Source organism: Mustelus asterias, chromosome 26 (assembly GCF_964213995.1).
Source record: "Mustelus asterias chromosome 26, sMusAst1.hap1.1, whole genome shotgun sequence".
NCBI lineage: Eukaryota > Metazoa > Chordata > Chondrichthyes > Carcharhiniformes > Triakidae > Mustelus > Mustelus asterias.
In genome coordinates, this window is record NC_135826.1 from 5501885 (window position 1) to 5524251 (window position 22367).

General features: G+C 46.6%; 1 protein-coding gene across 2 annotated transcripts in view; it reads right to left on the reverse strand.

Annotated features, from left to right (window-relative positions):
- Positions 1-548, reverse strand: part of tmem259 (transmembrane protein 259) — a 61761-nt gene extending 61213 nt beyond the window's left edge. The window contains exon 1 of one of the 2 annotated variants that reach the window (XM_078198096.1): positions 130-548. In XM_078198096.1, the coding sequence (XP_078054222.1) occupies positions 130-309 (180 nt within the window). In that variant the 5' untranslated portion in view covers positions 310-548. The remainder of the gene's footprint in view (positions 1-129) is intronic. The other variant, XM_078198095.1, reaches the window with a different exon arrangement.
- Positions 549-22367: the final 21819 nt, after the last annotated feature.

Here is a 22367-nt window from a genome sequence, read left to right on the forward strand (position 1 = left end):
GTCAATCCCATGCCAAGAGGGGAAGGACGCGCGTGCGCACAACCCCCTTGCCCCCCCCCCCCCAATCTCGAGCCCGGGGCCTTCCCCCCCTCCCCCCCCCCAATAAAAACACTAAATAATAACATTAACCTTCAACAGCACGAAAAACTCAAACATTCTCCGGAACGATGGGGGAAACACCCTGGCGTATGTCACGGCCATCTTGAAGAAGAGTGCGTGGAAGAGCCGGTCCCGGACATTGATGAGCGGGTTGGGGTTCAGGTTGTTGTTCCTCACCCGGTTCGGGTTGTTGGGCTGATTTTCCGACATTTTCCTCAACTCGAGCGGACCAGCACAATCTTTTATAAAAAATCAGAGTTGTTGAGTTTCTATCCCGACGGTGCTTATGTCAAGAAAGCAAAAGTGGCCCGGCCGCCCAGCCAATATAATTTTCACAGTTTTTTTCCCCCCCCCTCCGTTTTCCCCCCCCCACCCCCTCTCCCCCCGCCGCTCTCCCAGCTCCGCCTGGCCACAGCCACCGTTCCCCACACTGCACCGCGCACAAAGCTGCCTCCCTGCCCGTTACACCGCCCACCCATCGCGCCCCCCGCAGGCTGGGAGGAGTCACTACTACACCGCCGGCTGGGAGGAGTCACACCACCCATCGCGCCCCCCGCAGTCTGGGAGGAGTCACTACTACACCGCAGGCTGGGAGGAGTCACTACTACACCGCCGGCTGGGAGGAGTCACACCACCGCCCGCCCATCGCGCCCCCTGCAGGCTTGGAGGAGTCACTACTACATCGCCGGCTGGGAGGAGTCACATCACCGCCCGCCCATCGCGCCCCCCCGCAGGCTTGGAGGAGTCACTACACCGCCAGCTGGGAGGAGTCACACCACCGCCCGCCCATCGCGCCCCCCGCAGGCTGGGAGGCGTCAGTACACCCGCCGGCTGGGAGGAGTCACTACACCGCCCAATCATCGCGCCCCCCCTCCCCCCCGCAGGCTGGGAGGAGTCACTACACCGCCCAATCATCGCGCCTCCGCCGGCCGGCAGGAGTAACTACACCGCCGGTTGGGAGGAATAACTACACCGCCCAATGATTGCGCCTCCTACCACCCCGCCCGGGGGGAGTAACTACACCACTAAACTATTGCGCCACTGCCGGCTGGGAGGAGTTACTACACCCGACGTCCACTCCCGCGCGTGGAAAGAATTACAACTCCGAATTATTGCGCCCCTCTTTGGCGGGAGATATTACTGCAGCCAGATACACAGAGCCATCCTCATCCCCCATAGCGAGGGTCTGGTTTGCACAATTTGGGCCTATAATGTACATCACGTGTAAAAGTGCAGCGTGTTCAGGTATATATATATATATATATTCGGTATATATGGACTTGTACATATGAATCATAGAATCATAGAAACCCTACAATGCAGAAAGAGGCCATTTGGCCCATCGAGTCTGCACCGACCACAATCCCACCCCATATCCCTACATATTTAACCGCTAATCCCTCGAACCTACGCATCTCAGGACACTAAGGGGCAATTTTAGCACGGCCAATCAACCTAACCCGCACATCTTTGGACTGGTGTGAGAAAAAACTCACATAAAGAGTGGTTTGGGTCTGGAATGTTCTGCCATGGAAATGTGGTGAGGCGGGCATTCCAGAGGGCATTAGATGAGTTGGTGATTAGATGATAGATGCAGCGGTACGGGAAAAGGCAGGCGCTAAGCCAGGATCCTCATTATGAGCGCAGGTGAAGACACACTGGGCCAAATGGCCTCCATAACAATTCTGTGATATTTGCTGTGATGCAATGAAACGCAACTAATGCCACATTATTAGAAAAGATTATCTTGGCATGGCATTATTTGAAACAAGAAACATTATTCAGGAATCATAAAGTACCTTTTATGCGGCATCTTAGGAAATTGAACACCGTAATTTCAGACACCATCAAACCTCAGTCAGGCATATTCCGACTCACTGTGAGGGACCGTTTCCTCCACAACACTCCACTCCTCAATCACCCCCAACAAACCCTCCTCTTCCCATATGGCACCTGGCCATGCAAGTGCAGGAGATGCAGCACATGTATGTCCCTTTATCTCCACCCTCCTCACTGTCCAAGGCCCCAGACTCTGCCAGAAGAGACAGCAATTTACTTTGGCTTCTTCCAATTTAGCATACAGTCTTCGCTGCTCACAGTGCAATCTGCTCACCAGGAAGACCAAACATAGAATGGCGGAATGCTTTGCAGGTCACCTCCATTCAGTCTGTAGGCATAACCCAGTCTTCCAGTCACCTACCATTTTAATTCTCCACCTTGCTCTCGCACTAACCCCTTTATCCCTGACCCCCCTGCAGTCATCCAGTGAAACACAATGTGAGCCTGAGGAACAGGACCTCACCTTTCAATGAGGCACCTTACTGGCTCAACATTGAGTTCAACAATTTCAGACTGTAATCTGTTTCATTTTTCTTTGCTGGTCTCAATTATACTTTTGTTTTTTTTCTTGTTTTCGGAAGGTAGCTGATCATCATTCTGCCAGTCACGCATGTCTAGACACATCTTTCATTTCTTGGTCCATTGGTTCAACCCATCAATTCTTGACTCACGTAATCTCTCTTGTTCACCACCCTATGCACAGATCTTTCCTTTTGTTCTTTTTCCATACCCTCACCATTTTCACTTGCTTAAACCCTTTTACATTAATAACTTTTCCCAGTTCTGATATAAAGACACATCTGAAATGTTAACTCTGTTTCTGTTTCCACAGATGCTTTTTTTTCCCCCCAGCATTTCCTCTTTTCACTAGGATGACACGGTGGCACAGTGGTTAGCACTGCTGTCTCACAGTGCCAGGAACCTGGGTTCGGTTCCAGCCGTGGGTGACTGCATGGAGTTTGCACATTCTCCCCATGTGTGTGTGGGTTTCCTCTGGGTGGTCTGGTTTCCTCCCACACGCCAAAGATTTCATAGAATCACAGTGCCGAAGAAGGCCATTTGGCCCATTGGGTCTGCACCGATCACAATCCCACCCAGGGCTCTATCCCGTAACCTCTGCTAGTCCCGCTGACACTAAGGGATAATTTACCATGGCCAATCTTAGTGCGGGTTAGGTGGATTGGCCTTGCTAAATTGCCCCTAAGTATTCAAAGATGTGCTGGTTAAGTGGATTGGCCATGCTTAATTGCCCTTAGTGTTCAGAGATGTGTAGGTTAGGCGATTGGCCATTCTAAATTTCCCCTTAGTGTTCAACGATGTGTAGGTTAGGTGGATTAACCATGGTAAATGCACAGGGTAATGGGGATAGGCGGAGATAGGGTTGGGGTGTGGGCCTAGGTAAGATGCTCTTTCGGAGAGTCGGTGCAAACTCGATGGGCCAAATGGCCTCCTTCTGCACTGTAGGAATTCTATGAATTATAGTGTGGCTCATATTTTGGTGAAAAAGTTGAATCTATGAGCGGTGCTAATGGGGCTGAGCTGTTAAAGCCAATGTTTAGTTCAGTCTTGAGCCACGTTAGCAGCAAGTTGTATCCCTGAACTGCCCTGGGTTAGCTGCTGTAATAGTAGACGGGTTGCCATTGAATGTGAAGTCACAATGGTGTGTGAGGACAGGCTTGGGCTTGTCTGTGATCGTACAATAAAACAGCCTACTGGGATTCATTGTTCTTGTTCACCCAAGAAGGATGATCACTTTGGACTGGTGATTTTTCAACCTTTTTTGGTTGAAGGATACCTTTTCAAATGGATTAGTAATCGTGGAGCAATCTCCCACCCCTTCACACTAAATTATAATATTATATAATACTTACATTAACAAAAGTGTTGCATTTAAAGTATTTTAATAATGCTCTCATGTGAATAGGTAATGAATTCGATTAGCAGTTTGAGGACTATTTCACTGATGAGGGATACAAACGATTGGTCTAGTTGGACCAAGGAGCGGCACAGGCTTGGAGGGCCGAAGGGCCTGTTTCCTGTGCTGTACTGTTCTTTGTTCTTTGTATGTAGGCAGTGATGAGACAAACTGTGTCTAAAGGATATTTGTGATTCTATTTATACTCTAGTTCATGGCAACAATCTTTAATGTGACTAAAGATTGTGAATAGTATTCATGCTTCAGTTCACAGATCACATCCAATACAGACTGTTAATGATAAAATCAGTCTTAACAGTGGTCTCATCCCACTGATATATCTAACATGCTCAAAGAAGCCGACTGTTGTAATTTTGAAAAGGAACTTGCCATCCACATGCAAGTTTCCTTCTCTCCAATTCAGCTACACTTGAACATGGCTTTCTCGGAATTATGTTACCGACCTTTAGAAACCCTGCCAGTTTCTCAATGTAATTTAATCATTCAAGGAATTTACGTCACTGCAAAACAGTGGGAGATTTAGCAATTCAAACTGACATCATTCCCACTATTACAGGGTTCAAGCCAAGAAGAGTAAACAAAATATGCTGGAAATACTCTGTAGGCCAGGCAGCATTATAATGGTAAAATTGCTCATTGCACGAGTCCACATTGAATGCACCCGATTGTCGGAGCAGTAGCTGACATCCCACCTTCCAAAGAGATTTGTGGGGGGGGCAGGAGGGGTGGGTTCAGGTGCACAGATCTTTAAAATGCCAAGTGCAGAAAATAATCAAGAAGGCTAATGAAATGCTGGCCTTTATATCGAGAGGACTGGAGTATAAGGACGCAGAGGTTACGCTGCAGTTATACAAAACCCTGATTAGACCCCACTTGGAGTTACTGTGAGCAGATCGGGGCACCACCTTAGGAAGGATATATTAGCCTTGGAGGGAGTGCAGAGTAGATTTACAAGAATGATACCTGGATTTCAGGGGTTTAATTATGAGGATAGATTATACAAATTAGACCTTGTTTTCTCAAGAATTTAGAAGGTTAAGCAGTGACCCGATCAAGGTCTTCACAATACTAACAGAAAAAGACAGGGTAGATAAAGATAAACTATTTCCACTGGTTGAAGATTCCACAACTAAAGGGCATAGTCTAAAAATTAGGGCCAGAACATTCAGGAAAGATGTTAGGAAAGGGTAGTAGAGGTTTGCAACAGTCTTCCACAATCGGCAGCTAATGCTAGATCAGTTGCTAACTTTAAATCTGAAATATATAAATATTTATTAAGCATAGGTATTAAGGGATATGGGCCACAGGCAGATGTAATGACTTCAATGAGGTCTATGAGGTTGGTCTTTGGAGTATGAGCTTCCTGATTGAGGTCATCATTGCCTGCCCAATCAGGGAGCCTTATCTGTATATAAAATGGGAGTGTCGGGTCCACTGACTTTGTACCTGAAGCACTCCAGGAGTGGAATAGAGTTTGTAAATATAGGGAATCTGGTGAAGGGACACTGGCCTCTGGACAGTTATTTCAGCAGGAATTGGGGAACAGCCCATAGAGCACAGAGTCCTGTGCCACAAAGCTGTTTGGGATGAGCCTCAACTAAAAACACCTCATCTGTCTCCAGACCTTTGCAAAGACGCATTCCACAAGGCTGTGGTCTCTCCCCCACCACAGACACCTCAAGGGCACTGTTAGAATGGGTTGACATTCCGGGTGTATTAGAAGAACAAAGAGTTAGGAGCAGGAGTAGAGCTTTTGGCCCCTCGAGCCTGCTCCGCCATTGAACAAGATTATGGCTGATCTTTTGTGGACTCCACTTACCCACCCACAAACCATAACCCTTAATTCCTTTACTGATCAAAAACCCACCTATCTTTGCCTTAAAATCATTCAATGAGGTAGCCTCAACTGCTTCACTGGGCAGGGGATTCCACAGATTCACAACTCTTTGGGTGATGAAGTTCTTCCTCAATTCAGTCCTAAATCTGCTCCCCTTATTTTGAGGCCATTCTCCCTAATTTCACCCACCAGTGGAAACATTCTCCCTGCTTTTATCTTGTGTATTCCATTCATAATTCTACATGTTTCTATGATCCCCCCCCCCCCGCCCTCATTCTTCTAAATTCCAATGAGTACAGTCCCAGTCTACTCAGTCTCTCCTCAAAAAACAAACCTCTCAATTCCAGAATCAACCTAGTGAATCTCCTCTGCCCCCCTCCAGTGCCAGTATATCCTTTCTCAAGTGAGGAGACCAAAACTGTACACAGTACTCCAGGTGTGGCCTCACCAGCACCTTATACAGCTGCAACATAACCTCCCTGTTTTTAAACTCCATCCCTCTAGCAATGAAGGACAAAATTCCATTTGTCTCCTTACCTGCTGCACCAAGTTTTTGCGATTCATGCACAAGGACACCCAGGTCCCTCTGCACAGCAGCATGCTGCAATTTTTTTTACCATTTAAATAACAGTCCATTTTACTGTTCTTCCTACCAAAATGGATAACCTCATGGGGAGTGCCTTACCCACCACCAGCCAAGCTAGATTTTGGTGCTTGCTAGAAAGTTCTGGTGATGAGGCATTCTGCCAAATAAACTTAACATTCTGCTCAGGGAACCATCTGGCGGGATCCACCATCATTTTTACCCACGGGGCCTCTAGGATGTTAAGTGTAGACCACTGCTTGATGACTTGTGGTCAAAGGTATTTCTCTGTATAAATGTTTCCATGAGGGACAGGTGGTACAGTACATTCCAACTACTTGGAGCGTTCTGTGGCAGCGTGCCCAGACCCATCCTTCGCAAACCGGGGTCAGGTAGAACCTTAGCATCTTGTGACACTTGGTGTTTGCATACTGAGGATCTACACACAGCTTGATGCAGCCACACACAAAGGTGGCCATCAGGATAAGGCAATGTTGGGCATATTTTCCCCCCCCTTATCTAGGGCTTTGTACATTGCGATATTTGAACGCAGTCTATTTTCGACCCCCAGCTGTGGTTACCACAGCCCAGGAGTGAGGAATTAGCCAGACCTGCTCCACGTACATCAACACTGAGAGTGCCTTTACTTATATTTTTTTTGCAAAAATATACTTTATTCATGAAATATCCGAAGGAACATTACAAACATTTCAAAATGACCATCATACAGAATGCAATAATATTCAGGTTCTCTACATAGATCATGCTGCACTCTGAGGTGCTTCAATACTGTCAAAGAAAAATAACAGACATTTCAGAGTGGTCATTGCTAACGGTGCAGAAGTTTAACTCTGTATCAGAAGTGGGTTCAAGTCCCACCCCAGAGACTAGAGTTAAATTAAAGGCAGTAGCTCCTGTACAGGATGAGAGAGTGCTGTACTGTCACTCAGATCCAATTAACTATAATATTTTTTATCCAGTTGCATCCAATTAATTGTCTTTAGTCATCTGGTGCAGGTAGGTAACTTTATAAATGTAATTAAATACTTGTATTTATACAGCGTCCTTCACATTCTCGGGACGTTTCGGAGTCCCTGACGACCAATGAATTACTTAGAAATCTTAGAAACCCTACAGCACAGAAAGAGGCCATTCGGTCCATCGAGTCTGCACCGACCACAATCCCACCCAGGCCCTACCCCCATATCCCTATATATTTACCCACTAATCCCTCTAACCTACACATCCCAGGACACTAAGGGCAATTTTAGCATGGCCAATCAACCTAACCCGCACATCTTTGGACTGTGGGAGGAAACCGGAGCACCCGAAGGAAACCCACGCAGACACGAGGAGAATGTGCAAACTCCACACAGACAGTGACCCAAGCCAGGAATCGAACCCAGGTCCCTGGAGCTGTGAAGCAGCAGCGCTAACCACTGTGTTACCGTGCCGCCCAGTGTAATCACTGTTGTTATGTAGACTAGTGTGGCAGTCAATTTGCACACAAACAACAAATGGTATCAATGCCTAGTTTATCTGTTGGCAAGAGTTGCAGAGACAACTCCCCTGCCCTTGGTCGAATAGTCCAATGGGATCTGTAATGTCCACCCCAACAGGCAGACCGATTGCAGCTAAATGTCTCATCTGAAAATGAGCACCCCCAACAATGCAGCAACCCCTTAGCATGATGTATCAAGAGCAACGACAACTTATATTTATGTAGCACTGTTGATGTAATGAAATATCCCAAGGTGCTTCAAAGAACATTATAAATCAAAGTATGGCACTGAGATACATAAGGAGACATTGGGGTGAATTTTCCCATCTCGCCCACCATGGGAATTGTAGTGGGCAAGAGGGCAGACTATGCAAAGTTCCGTTGACCTTGGGCGGGATTTTCCAAATTTAGGGGCGAGCGCGACTGGAAAATCCCGCCCATTAGTTTCGAAGACCAAGGTCGGAATGTTACAGCCGTTCATACCGGTGGGATTTTCCCATCCCACTGCAGTGGACGGAGATTTGGTTGGACACCAAATTCTCCGACCTCGCTGCAGCGAGAGCATGGCATGAACGGCCGGTCTGATCATTGGAACAATTTAAAGTGCCTATCCGATGATTCAGAACAACCTTTCCATAAAATATTTCTAGTTACGGAAATAACTCTGTGCCTCCAGTTCTTCAGACTTTGCTAAGCAGTACAGAATCGCAACATCAGACCTCAGTCCAAGTTTAAAGATGAATATGTGAGCATGTAAAGAAATAATGTGCAGAATTTAGTTCCAGCGACGGGGGTTATTCTTCCATGAGATGTGGGCATCACTGGCTAGACTGATTTGTTGCCCATTCCTGATTAGCCTTGAGAAAGTGGTGGTGAGCTGCCTTCTTGAACCACTGCAGTCCATACGCTGTAGGTACACCCACAGTCCTGTTAAGGAGGGAGTTCCAGAATTCTGAACCAGCAGCAGTGAACGACAGCCCAGTTCCAAGTCAGGGTGGTGAGTGGCTTGGAGGGGAGCTTGCAGGAGGTGTTGACGTTACCACGTGTCTTCTGCCCTTGTCCTTCTGGGTGGTAGAGTCTGTAGGTTTGGAAGGTGCTGCCAAAGGAGCCTTGGTGAGTTGCTGCCGTGCATCTTGCAGATGGTACACACTGCTGCCACTGTGCATCAATGGTGGAGAGAGTGACTGATTTAGATGATGAATGGGGTGCCTTGGAGGGGTTTCGTCCACCATCCAACCTCAGGTAAAGTGGGTTTTTTTGGTTTGGATCAGGTAATAGATTTCTGAGAGTTTAAACTTCCACCCAAAACAAGCCTGCCCATTTTTTAAAAGTTAAAATCCATTTCCAAGATGTGTGGGTTAGATGGAATAACCATGGTGAATGTGCAGGGATAGGGCGGGGGAGAAGACCTGGGCAAGGTTCTCTGTCAGAGAGAGTCAGTGCAGACTCGATGGGCCAAATGGTCTCCTTCTGCACTGTAGGGATTCTATAATTCTAAGTCAGCGTTCCAAACTCCATTCCCCTAACCATTGATAGAACCCCTTTCCCTGACAACAGTTTGAGCCGAGGTAGCTTGTTCACAAACTTGGTGTCATTTCTAACTGGGAGCCGAGCTTCTGACCACATATTTGCGTCATTACTAAGACTACCTATTTCCAGCTCATTAACATCACCCTAATCTGCCTCTGTCTCAGCTCATCTGGTGCTGAAACCCTCATTTATGCCTTTGTTACGTCTAGATTTGATTATTCCAGGCCACCCCTTACTGACCTCTTCCATTCCATCATCCATAAATTTGCGGTAATCCAAAACTCTACTGACAATGTGTTAAGCCACACCAAAATCCCAGGGCGGGGTTTTCTGGCCACGCTCGCCCCAAAGCCGGAAAATTCTGCCATGGTCTGTCCACGCACCCCCCCCCCCACCTCTGCCTGCTACGATCCCTGAGGCGGGCAGGATGGGAAAATTCCGGTCCCAGTCCCTTGTCACTGCCACGATCACTGATCTACTCTACATTATGATGTAAAGTTGTGTGTTATCTCTTGATGAGGTCTAGAGGCTGGTATGGTTGAACGATAACTGTTTATTAATAACACATAATGGTATACATATACACAGCATACAGTCCTGACTAGATGCCATCTTCATGCGAACGTCTACCAGACTCACTCCTACCCTGTACTGCTCTCCACAGCATAATGTGGGTGGTACTGTTTCCCCAGTCCCAAATTAACCCTGACAATCCCAGACACCCTAATACTACACCTTTTCCCAAGTCTTTACCCGATTGTATTTGCTTCTCCTCTCAAGTCTCTGACAGATTCAGATGGCCTGGAGGCTTTACGACTCTTCCAGATCTTGTTCTTTTCAAGTTTGGAGGCGTGGTAGTCTTAACTGCTTTGGGATGACTTTACTGGTCTGGAGTTGAATTGTAGTACTTGGTGTTTCAATTGCTTGGGTGTTTGCAACAGGTTCGCTCAAATGTACGATCGGAGGTTCACCAGGAGGAATGAGGAGAAGACTGCCTGATTGTGCCTTCTGGAGTATATATCAAGTAATTCCATCACTGACCTTCATCACTCAGCACAGTGACACCTTCTCTGTCAAGGTCCCTGATCGAGACTTCATCAGCTCTGATTAGCCAGGGCAGGTTTCTAGTATGGTGACTCCTATTGTAAGTGGAAGCTTGTCGCTGTCTGTAGGACTGTTCTAGGTCCTGAACCTTCTGATAGTCCCTGACTGCCAAGCCTGGGGTCCATTTCTTTGGCAGCATGATTGCGAAGTTTCTGCCCATCAACAGCTCTGATGGGGCTAATCCACATTGCCGTGGGATGTTTCTATATGTCAAAAGTGCTATTGGAAAGTCGTCATTTTGCTTCAGGGGGATTTAATAGTGTTGTTACCCCTTTCTGTGCATTTCTCATTTCCCAGTCCACAATAATCCTTACAGTCTCAAACACTCTAATTCAACACATTGGCTTTTGTTCCAGCAATGCCTTGATTTTAAAATTCTCACCTCTGTTTTCGATGGGCTCCTTCTGCAGTGTAGGGATTCTATGATTCTAACCCTCTGAGATATCTATGCTCACCTAATTTTGGCTTCTTGAGCATCCTCGATTTTAATCACTTCACCACTAGTGACCACACTTTCAGTTTCCTCAGACCCAAGCTTTGGAATTCCTTTAAATACCTCCCAGCTTCTCTGCCTCACTTTCCTCCTTTAAGACACTCCCTAAAACCTAGATCTTTGACCAAGTATTTTGGTCTTCTGACCCAATATCTCCTTGTGTGGCTTCGTGTTATGTTTTGTTTTATAATATTCGTGTGAAGCTTCTTGGGATTAAGTTAAAGGTGCTATATAAATACAGATTGTTGTTATTGGAAAAAGCCATCCAAGATGGGGTGGCACAGTGGTTAGCACTGCTGCCTCACAGCCCCAGGGACCCAGGTTCTATTCTGGACTTGGGTGACTGTTTGTGTGGAGTCTGCACATTCTGCATGGGTTTCCTCCGGGTGCCCCAGTTTCCTCCCACACTCCAAAGATGTGCAGGTTATGTGGATTGGCCATGCTAAATTGCCCCTTAGTGTCCAAAGATGTCTAGGTTAGATGGATTGGTCATAGTAAATGTGTGGGGTTACAGGGATAGGGCGGGGGAAAGGTCCTGGGTAAAGGTACTCTATCAGAGAGAGTCAGTGCAGACTTGATGCGCTGAATGGCCTCCTTCTGCACTGTAGGGATTTTATGATTCTATAATTCTAAGAAGATATGAATTAAACAAAAAAATGAATTAATGTTTGGGAGGTCCTGAAGATTTTTTGTGTCCTGACATTATCCGGAAGAAACTACCCATTCGAACACCTGCGGTAAATACTTCACACTATACAATAGAATTTTTCACATCAAAGAAACCATTAAATCAAGAAAACAATCCCATTTGATCTTTTCATTAAAAGAACATTAAGTAAAACAACCAACTCAATCATTTGTCACAACTCTATTCATAGATTCTGTATTATAAACATCAGTGTGAGAATAGCTGGTTTCCAGTGCTCGAGGATCATTTCAATGGCCAACCTTCCAGTTCCTGCCCAAGTGACCATTCTTCAACTGACGAAAAATGTCAGCAGGATATTTAACAGCAGAAAGCATCACCCCTAGCCTGATCTGGCACCCACACGTACATTTTCCAGCAGGGGTTATGGGACAACGATCAAGCATCTTAAGCGAAGTTCCCTTTCCCCAATCCCAGGATATTGATGCTAATTATTGACGAGCGTATTCAGTTCAGCGCACAGCTGGAACTTGGTTACTTTATGGTCAACATGACTCAACGCCGGCATGACATTGGTGACAGCTAAGCTTCAAGAGGCTACATACAGGTAAAATTAATACTCCTAGGTTGGATAAGGATGGTCAGCCCAGATATGTAAAGGCAAATTCTGTTCGATATATTTAATCGCAGCCTTTGCGCAAATAATTGAGTGTGCTGATGTAGATGTGTATATATATATATTTCAAAAGCCATTTGACAAGGTGTCACTTAAAATACCTGATAAAACGAAGACAATAGTCTGAAAGGGAGAGTGACAGCTTGGGTTAGACGTGATTAAAGGACAAAAAACAAAGAGTAATTGTGGAGTAAGGGTCTGTGTTTTAGACTGGAGAGATATGAACAGTAGTATCCTCAGGAGATTAGTGTTGGAACTGTTCTTCCCAATATACGTAAATACTCTGACAACATTTACAGAGGACACAATGTCGAAAATTGCCAATGATACAAAAATAGAGAGTGTCATTAACTGTGCAAGGACCCTGAAAACAATTTCAGGAAGGCAGCAAGCTTTCTAGATTGGGCAGTTGGAGGTCAGATGAAAATGAATACAGATAACTGTGATTGTGCATTTGGGAGGAACAATAAGGAAAGAACAATAAGGAAAGAAATTATTGAATCGCTAAAACCGGGAGGCCAAATTCATAAAGCCGCAAAAAAGCACATGAAGCTCCAGAGTCAGAATTTTATGATGTTTGGGTGGACAGACGCCCACCCCGGAAACGTGTGAAATCATGCGCACCTGACATCATTGCGCACTTGTGCAATATTTCAGTTGACGGCACACGTGATAGTTGGAAGCATGCCCACCGACAATCAAACTGGCAATGGAGCCCATCAAGGGGCCAGATAAATGCAATTTTATGTGTCCCATCTAGTTTTGCAGTTGGCAGATGGGCTGACTAGCCAGACAGCCTTAATGTTTTAGCTTCAACCTTGATCCAGGATAGGACGAACTGTCTGGGCAGAAGTAAAATTAAAAAAGATGTTTGGGGACTGAGGTTTGTGTTTGAATGTGCCACCTAGACACACTTTGCATAATTTTTCCGTCGCAATTTAATTATTTACAAGGTTGCAGCTCCCTGAGATGGCTCCGCAGTGGCTGTCGCTCTGAGGAAGCGAATTATAAGTGTCAGCCCTCCTTTTTCTCACCGCTCACCCTCTTCTGACCCTCCCTGGCAGTGTTGAGCTTTTCCCAGCGTGCGTTTCATGCTAGCTGCCTGTTAATTGGCCAGTCAGTGTAAAATCGCACTCTGAAGCCTATTGTGGCTGGAAGTGTGTTTTTCTTAGAAATCTTAGAAACCCGACAGCACAGAAAGAGGCCATTCGGCCCATCGAGTCTGCACCGACCACAATCCCACCCAGGCCCTACCCCCATATCCCTACATATTTACCTACTAATCCCTCTAACCTACGCATCCCAGGACACAGTAAGGGCAATTTTAGCATGGCCAATCAACCTAACACGCACATCTTTGGACTGTAGGAGGAAACCGGAGCACCCGGAGGAAACCCACGCAGACACGAGGAGAATGTGAAAACTCCACACAGACAGTGACCCAAGCCGGGAATCGAACCCAGGTCCCTGGAGCTGTGAAGCAGCAGTGCTAACCACTGTGCTACCGTGCCGCCTGGTTTTGTGCCCACTTCCAGGCCCGTCGAGTGCCTGCGCGTCTGAGAGATGGAAGGTTCAGGACCAGGTTTGATAAATGGGGCATAGAGTACAAATAAATGGTAAATCTTTGCAAATCATTGGTCAGGAATTTCAATAAATATTGTGTCCAGTCCTGAGCTCGTTTAAGAAGGGTGTCAAGGCCCTGGAAGAGGCTGGGAACAGATCGACTAAAATTATATCAGGGATTCAAGACTTTAATTATGAGGAGGGTTTAAAATAAAGAAACTGTAATTTTTTTTACTTCAGGGTAGCGACAGATTGGAGATCTGTCAGAGAATCTGTTCAGAATTATGATTTGTTGGAGATTTTGAGAGGCTTTGATAAAATAAATAGGAGATACAAAAAATCACTGTTGCCAGGATTTAACCAGAATTGAGGTGAGGTCTTGGAAGCCAGCCAGTATCTGTTGAATTGGAGTGCGAGTCAGCACCTTCAGGAACATAGAGGTGAAAATTGAGAGGGGATCTTTTTAGCACTTGTGTTAAAAATATTTAATTTCTCTGCAACTTGCATGTGATGTTTTAACCCTTCATTAGCCAAAACGATTCCCCACAATCAAATATCATTCATCCCCTCTCCTGAAATAAAAGCTTCCCAAATTTTAGCAAGAATAGGTTAGGTTTCAACTCGCTGTTGGTTGAATACCTGAACAAACACACACCACACACTAATCTCTGCTAGACCGCATCTCCCTGTTTCCAGGCACTTGGAGAGGGAGTGTCTGTCGCAAGAAACATTGCACTTTCTGTTGTCCTGCTGTGTTTGTGTTACTGAGGGTGGACACCCAGTAATTTGTAAAGGACCCTTTTAGTCACCTGTCTGCATGCTAAAAAAAACACTCATTCACTTCCTTCACACCCACTCTGGTTTAGGGAAATACTTAGTCTGATGTGGTGTAACCCTGAGCCAGTGAACAAGATGAAGGGAGTGTGATGAGAGGCAGGAGTACAAGATTGTATTAAATTGAATTAAACACTGCTGCTGTTTAAAATGGTGATGTTTTCCACCGATTAGGCTGCAAGCTAGGAGATAAGTGCATCACCTCACCTTTCTTTAAATGTCAGGAATGGCTCAGTGGATAATCTCACTCCTGAGTGAGAAGGTTCTGGGTTCAAGTCCCACTCCAGAGGTTTGAGTACGTAATCAAGGCTGGCTGCTTCAAGTACCGAGGGGGGACTGCATGAATGGAGATGCCGTCTTTCAGAAGATCCCACGGTATTATCTGAAGAAGAGCAGTAGAATTCTCACCTGGCCAATGCTTATCCTGAAGTCAACATCACTAAAGAAAAATTTATCTGGGTGTTATTACGTTGTTATTTGTGGAACCTTGTTGTGCAAAGATTTGACTGCAGCGTTTCCGAAATTACAACAGTGAGTAGACTCAAAGTACTTCATTGACTGTACAGTGCTTTGTCCTGAAGATTTATTATTGCCACATGTATTAGTAAACAGTGAAAAGTATTGTTTCTTGCGCACTATACAGACAAAGCACACCGTTCATAGAGTACATAGGGGAGAAGGAAAGGAAAGGGTGCAGAATGTAGTGTTACTGTCATAGCTAGGGTGTAGAGAAAGATCAGCTTAATATAAGGTGAAAGGTGCTATATAAATGTAGCTCTTTTTGTTGAAACAACAATATGAAACTGATACTAAGCCCTGCTACTAATGGTTTCACTGTGGCGTCTTCGGTTATTCTCTCTTGTTTTCCATTCAGTTCTGTACAGTTTCCAGCTCTGGAATAAAAACTGGAATAAAAACTATCCCTTTTTAAATGTTGAAACAGCTGCTGTGTATTTCTCGTGTTTTCTTTCGCTGCAAGTTTATCACGATGGCCAACAGTGGTAGCGCGTAACACAACACATAATATTCTGTCACTAAGGTGTATTATTCTGTTCCTAAGGTGTACAACTTGACTTGGCCCCTTATTGTCACAACAACTGATTGTTTTGTAGAATTATTTGTAGAATGTACAGGGCAGAAACTGTTCTGTCCTTTATGCTCCACTCCAGCTTCCTCCCATCAACAATAACCCCCATTCCCTTCTCCCTTATACACCTAGCTATCCTCTCCTGAAATGTATCTCTATCATTCACACCACCACTTGCTGTGCCAGCAAATTCCACATTCCCACCACGCTGGGTGAAGAAGTTTCTTCTGAATTCCCTATTGTATTTTTTGGTGACTATCTTAAATTGACGGCTTCAAGTTTTGTCCTTCCCCACGAGTGAAACACTCACCCCGCTGGAATTTAATGCCCTTGCCCAAGGTGGGTTTGGTGGAAAAGGGGGCATTTAATCAGCTGGGAAGATGATGATTAAGCCAATGGCGGGTAGACTTGTGGATGGCCTCCCTGCCATATTGCCAGTTGAGGCCATCAAGTGAGCAGTTAATGCCCCTGCTGGTGGTATTCACCCAGCAGCAGGTGGGGCATCTGCCGTGCAGGAAGACCAAAAAACAAACCCCATTGCAGTTTTGTGCAAGCTTTCGAGGGGGTCTCTCTGTCAAGGGCACTCCCCCCCTCCCCCACTCCCCACCCACCCACCCAGGGACCTTGACCCCAATTAAGTGCCTGATTGACAATTAATTTGGTGGGCCTACCCAAGAGTAGATGACATGGGCCTCTTGCTGCCTCTCCAGTTAACAACCATGACCACCGCGCTCGCCACCCCCCCCCCACCCCGCCCCCCACCTCCCCCATCACCTACATTAAATTCCACCCTCTGTGTCTACTCTCTCAACACCTTTTTATAATTTTTAAGACCTTTACTAGGTCACCTCTCAGCCTTTTCTCACGGGAAAAGAGACCAAACCTGATAGTTATAACCTGTATACAACCTCTCTTGCACCTTCTCCAGTGCCTATATATCGTCTATATAATATGGTGACCAGAACTGCTGGCAGTACTCCAGGTCTGGTCTAAGGTTCAATAAAATTAAAGACTTTTCTATTTCTATACTCTTGAGACTTTAAATTATGATGCCATAAGTGCTTAACTCAAAACATTTATATACTTCCAACTAGGTTTGTGAAGATGGAGATATCAATTAAAAACAGAGAGCTGGAAGTAAATAAGTGAGGGGGTGCTGGAAAATCTCAGCAGGTCTGGCAGCATCTGTAAGGAGAGAAAAGAGCTGACGTTTTTGAGTCCAGCAGTTTTGATGCTGCCAGACCTGCTGAGATTTTCCAGCATTTTCTCTTTTGGTTTCAGATTCCAGCATCTGCAGTAATTTGCTTTTAATAAGTGAGGGGGTGTTTGAAGCACATTGCAATTTAATATAGAGCAAAAGAGAAAGAAATCACATTAAAGTGCCACACAATGTTTTGCTTTACAGAATTTTTAAATATATTTATTTCATTCATGGGATGTGGGTGTTGCTGGCTGGGCCAACATCTATTGCCCTTGAACTGAGTGCCTTGCGAGGGCATTTCAGAGAGTAGTTAAAAGCCAGCCACATTGCTGTGATCTGGAGTCACGTGTACACCAGACCAGGTAAAGGTGGCAGATTTCTTTTCCTTAAGTACATTAGTGAACCAGGTGGGTTTTTACAACAATCGACAATGGTTTCATGATCATCATTAGATTTTCAATTCAAATTTCACCATCTGCCGTGGGATTTGAACCAGGGTCCCCAGAGCATTACCTTGCGTATTGGAATTATTAGTCCACCACCTTCCCTACTTACAAAATCATCATCCCCTGGCCCATCACCTCTGATATTCTGACTATTCCCCAGACAGCTGGGCCCTCTGCTACCGGAGTGAAATTGGCATTCTTCTTGCAAGCCTAGACAGCGAGAGTTACTGGGCTATTTGACACAACCAAACCTGATCTGTCCTTACACTATATACACACATACAGTTTACAGAAGTAGCCACAAGATAATAGTTAAGAGTGGGGAACCGAGGGTGATGGGAGGATTTGTAACACCCACAACTGCTGGCCCAGCTCTGAATGTCTAACTCAATATAGATTGGAGATCAAACTTTGCTGGTGGTACATTTACCAACAGAATCATCCCAAAATCAGCCGGAGCAGCACCGATTCTAGAGAAGGGAAGCCGCCGGTTCAGACCAACTGGCACCATGATGTTCCAGGGTGTGTGTTTGCAAATAGAAACCAGTGTTTATTGTTCTATCTCTATATCTCCCACTCCACATTCAGAATGATCTTTTTGCTTTGCTACCAGAGTTTGTGATGGATTAGAACCTGGTTTAAGTTCTGACTCACCAGCTAACTGTGGAAACTGGTCACCGTTTCAATAAGTGTTTGCGATTTTGAACAAATGGAGTCAATGATTGACTCTTGATATCAGCACAGGAGGAAAGCAAGCGCCAGATAGTTTGAGAGGAAAGCAAACACAGTTCAAACAGAACTGGCTGCAGATGATTAAAGGCAGTGGTTCCCAGTTCCACTTCTGTGTTTGTTTTATCTTCTAATAAACCTGCAGGAGTGGATGGATCACTCTGGGCTGATTAGGATATTGTGCTCAGGGTGATGCTGAGAGGAGCTTCAGCTCTGATCTCCTTCACGCTGCATTGGCTGACCTCATGTTACTTCTCATCTCAGATTGCTGGACTAGGGAGAGAAAGATCCACCTGGGATTGCCAGCCAGTGACTCCCCCCCACCCAGTGACCCCCCCCCCCCAACCTCCACCCAATGACTCCCACCCAGTGACTCCCCAAATCCCACCCATTGAACCCCCACCCCCTATCCAGTAACTCCCCCCACCCCCACCCAGTGACACCCCCACCCAGTGACTCCCCGACCCTCACCCAGTGACCCCCACCCAGTGACCACCCACCCAGTGACCCCCCTCCACCCAGTGACCCCCCTATAGTTACCCAGTGACCTCCCCACCCAGTGACCCCCCCCACCCCCACCCTGTGACTCCCCCCACCCTCACCCAGTGACCCCCACTCAGTGACCCCCCCTCCACCCAGTGACCCCCCTACCTTTACCCAGTGACCTCCCCACCCAGTGACCCCCCCACCCCCACCCTGTGACTCCCCCCACCCTCACCCAGTGACCCCCACTCAGTGACCCCCCCTCCACCCAGTGACCCCCCTACCTTTACCCAGTGACCTCCCCACCCAGTGACCCCCCCCACCCCCACCCAGTGACCTCCCCATCCCCACCCAGTGACCCCCCCCCCACCTCCACCCAGTGACTCCCCAACCCCACCCAGTGAATCCCCCACCTCCACCCAGTGACCTCCCCACCCCAGTAACCTCACTCCACACCCAGTGATCCACCACCTAGTTACCACCTGAGCCAGTGACCCTTCTCCCTACCCAGTGACCTTTCTTCCCACCCTTATGACCTCTCTCCCTTCCCTCCATCCAGTGACCCCTGTCCCCAGCCAGTGGCCTGCTTCCCACCCCAGTGACCTTTCCCTCCACTTACTGACCCATCACCCCAGCCAGTGACCCCTCTCGCCACCAGATCAAAAGTGCCCTTATACTGGTTCCGGTTTGCCTGCAGTGCCTCCCACAGTCATATAGTGCAGTCTGTCATCATTCACTGCCTGGGTTTAGATAGAGAAGCTGACGGAATTGTCCCCGAACAAGAACCAGAATCTTCAGAAAAGCAAGTGAGAATGTTAAAAATATATAAGACTGAAGGTATGATTTGCTCTGTGACATTGTGTCTGTTTTTCATTCTAGATTGGGCTCTTGTGTTCTGAAAGTGGTGCATGTTTGGCTCCGTGATCCTCGAGTGTAATCACAATGAGGGGGAATAGATTGTACCAGAGACAGGGGAACATTCAACAGATGCAATCCGCTCAACAGCAGGACATCAGCTTGCTGGTAGACCGCTGCCTTAACATTGGTGAAGCTTCAATGGGTGAAACACGGAGTAAATGGAGAGCCAGTCTGCGATACCCACTCATACCCGCCATCAAATCCAACCACAATGGCGAAAAATCAGAAACACCGCGTGATGTGCAGCTCAGAGGTTCCGAAAGCCACTGCTCGATCACCCGGGAAGCTCAGCCCCACCGCAGAGTGCAGAAAATTACTGTTGATCTTCGGGCAGCTTTGGCTGGAGTCCATGAGCCTTGTGAACCCGGAGAGGAGGTCAGGGATGGACACACTGTGCCAACAGAGGCGGAGCAGCTCTCTCCAGCCACCCCCAGGAACACTCCGATATCGAATAGACACGAGAATCAGCAACGCGCCCACCACAAGATCCTGGAAGCAAAACCCAGCTCAGTGTCCAAAAGAAATCGGATCAGGAAAGACTCCTTTGAACTTTGGAAACTCAAGATGTCCTTGCCACCCTTAGTAAAACATTCCAGTCAGAGAGAGGCCACTCCTAACCCTCCTCTCACCAACTCTCCCCACAATACAAAAATCAGCCTCCTTCAAGTGACTAAACAAGGCACCCTGGCAAATTCAGACTATCCCTTTTCTCATGATAACAGCCTCGTGGCATTTCCAAAGGTCTTAAGGACAAATAGTTTGAATAGTGGCTTGGCAATTGATAGACGGACCTCGGAGAGAATGGTGAGGAAAGCTTGACTTTGTTTCTAGTTATTTTGCCACAGTCAGTCCCTTTCCCTGGCTTTACCCTTCAATGTCCCGCCCGCTGACTCTCACCGTTTTACAGTTCCAACACTGTGAACCACTAGCACATCCCAGAAAGGGAGTGTCAACACACTGACCCACACCACAGAGTCACACAAGCCCAGTCCAACCCCTAGCTGATGTTCAGACATATGCACTTTGCAGCATAGATCAAAGGAATAGCAATCACAAGCACCTTGACTATTATTCCCCTCTGCAGGGCACTGAGGCCAATTGAAAACTTACCACAGAAAATGCTGGCAAAACTCAGCAGGTCTGGCAGCATCTGTGGAGAGACAAACAGAGTTAATGGCTGGAATTTTACCGCCGGGGCGGGCGAGGCTCGCAGAACGGAATTCTCCGTTATCTTCAGGTGGGATTTCACAAGCCTCGCCCGAGGGAGGTCCTAAAATAGCGCAGGATGTTTCAAGTCTGGATGACTCTTTTGCAGAGCTAAAGGGAGGGAGAAAGGTGATGGATTTCATAATATTTAGGAAGGGGTGGAGCAGGTGGAGCAACATAGAAAGTCAGGGATTGTGGGGACTAGGAGAGAGTGTGCAAAGATGTCAAGGGAGTGTTAAAAGAAGTGTTAAAGACTATAGAAGGTGCAGATAGTGACACAAAGGTAAGATTACAGAATGCGTGAATAGAACAGCAAGGGTCAGTGCTCAGTGAAAGCAAAACTTAAGAACAAGTGACAGCCTCTCTCCTACATCTTGAACAGAATTTTTAGTCCAATTTTTTCCCCAATGCCCACCCCACTCCTTTAGAGGGGCACCTGTCACTGCTCTCACTGAGGTACAGGCACTTAGACACTGACTCACTGGAGTATAGGGAACCAGATACCGATCCTCACTAGGGTAAAGTTCCACACACACTGACTCTCACTGGAGTACAGTTCCACAAACACTGACTCTCACTGGTGTACAGTTCCACACACACTGACTCTCACTGGGGTACAGTTCCACAAACACTGACTCTCACTGGGGTACAGTTCCACAAACACTGACTCTCACTGGGGTACAGTTCCACAAACACTGACTCTCACTGGGGTACAGTTCCACACACACTGACTCTCACTGGGGTACAGTTCCACACACACTGACTCTCACTGAGGTACAGTTCCACAAACACTGACTCTCACTGGGGTACAGTTCCACACACACTGACTCTCACTGGGGTACAGTTCCACACACACTGACTCTCACTGGGGTACAGTTCCACAAACACTGACTCTCACTGGGGTACAGTTCCACACACACTGACTCTCACTGGGGTACAGTTCCACACACACTGACTCTCACTGGGGTACAGTTCCACAAACACTGACTCTCACTGGGGTACAGTTCCACACACACTGACTCTCACTGGAGTACAGTTCCACGTACACTGACTCTCACTGTGGTACAGTTCCACGTACACTGACTCTCACTGGGGTACAGTTCCACGCACACTGACTCTCAATAGGGTACAGTTCCGTACACACTGACTCTCAATGGGGTACAGTTCCACACACACTGTCTCTCACTGGAGTACAGTTCCACACTCACTGACTCACATTGGTGTAGTTTCACATACTGACTCTCACTGGGGACCCCAGTACTCTCTACTTTTATGTATTCCTGCAAATGAGAAGTTTACAGACTTTTCTTTCATGTGAGGTATAAATGTCAAACACAATAATATCCTCCCATAGACTCCCTGGTGGGAGGAAACAACCAGGGAGCAGGCGATCTCAGACTGGGTGTTGTGCAATGAGAAAGGATTAGTTGGAAAACTAGTTGTGAGAGAATCCTTGGGGATGAGTGACCATAATATGGTAGAATTCTTTGTCAAGGTGGATAGCGATATACTTGATTCTGAGATCAGGGTCCTGAATCTCAATAAAGGTAACTATGATGGTATGAGGCATGAATTGGCCATGACGGACTGGGAAACATTACTGAAAGGAAAGACAGTGGACAGGCAATGGCAGGGATTTAAAGAACGAATAGGTGA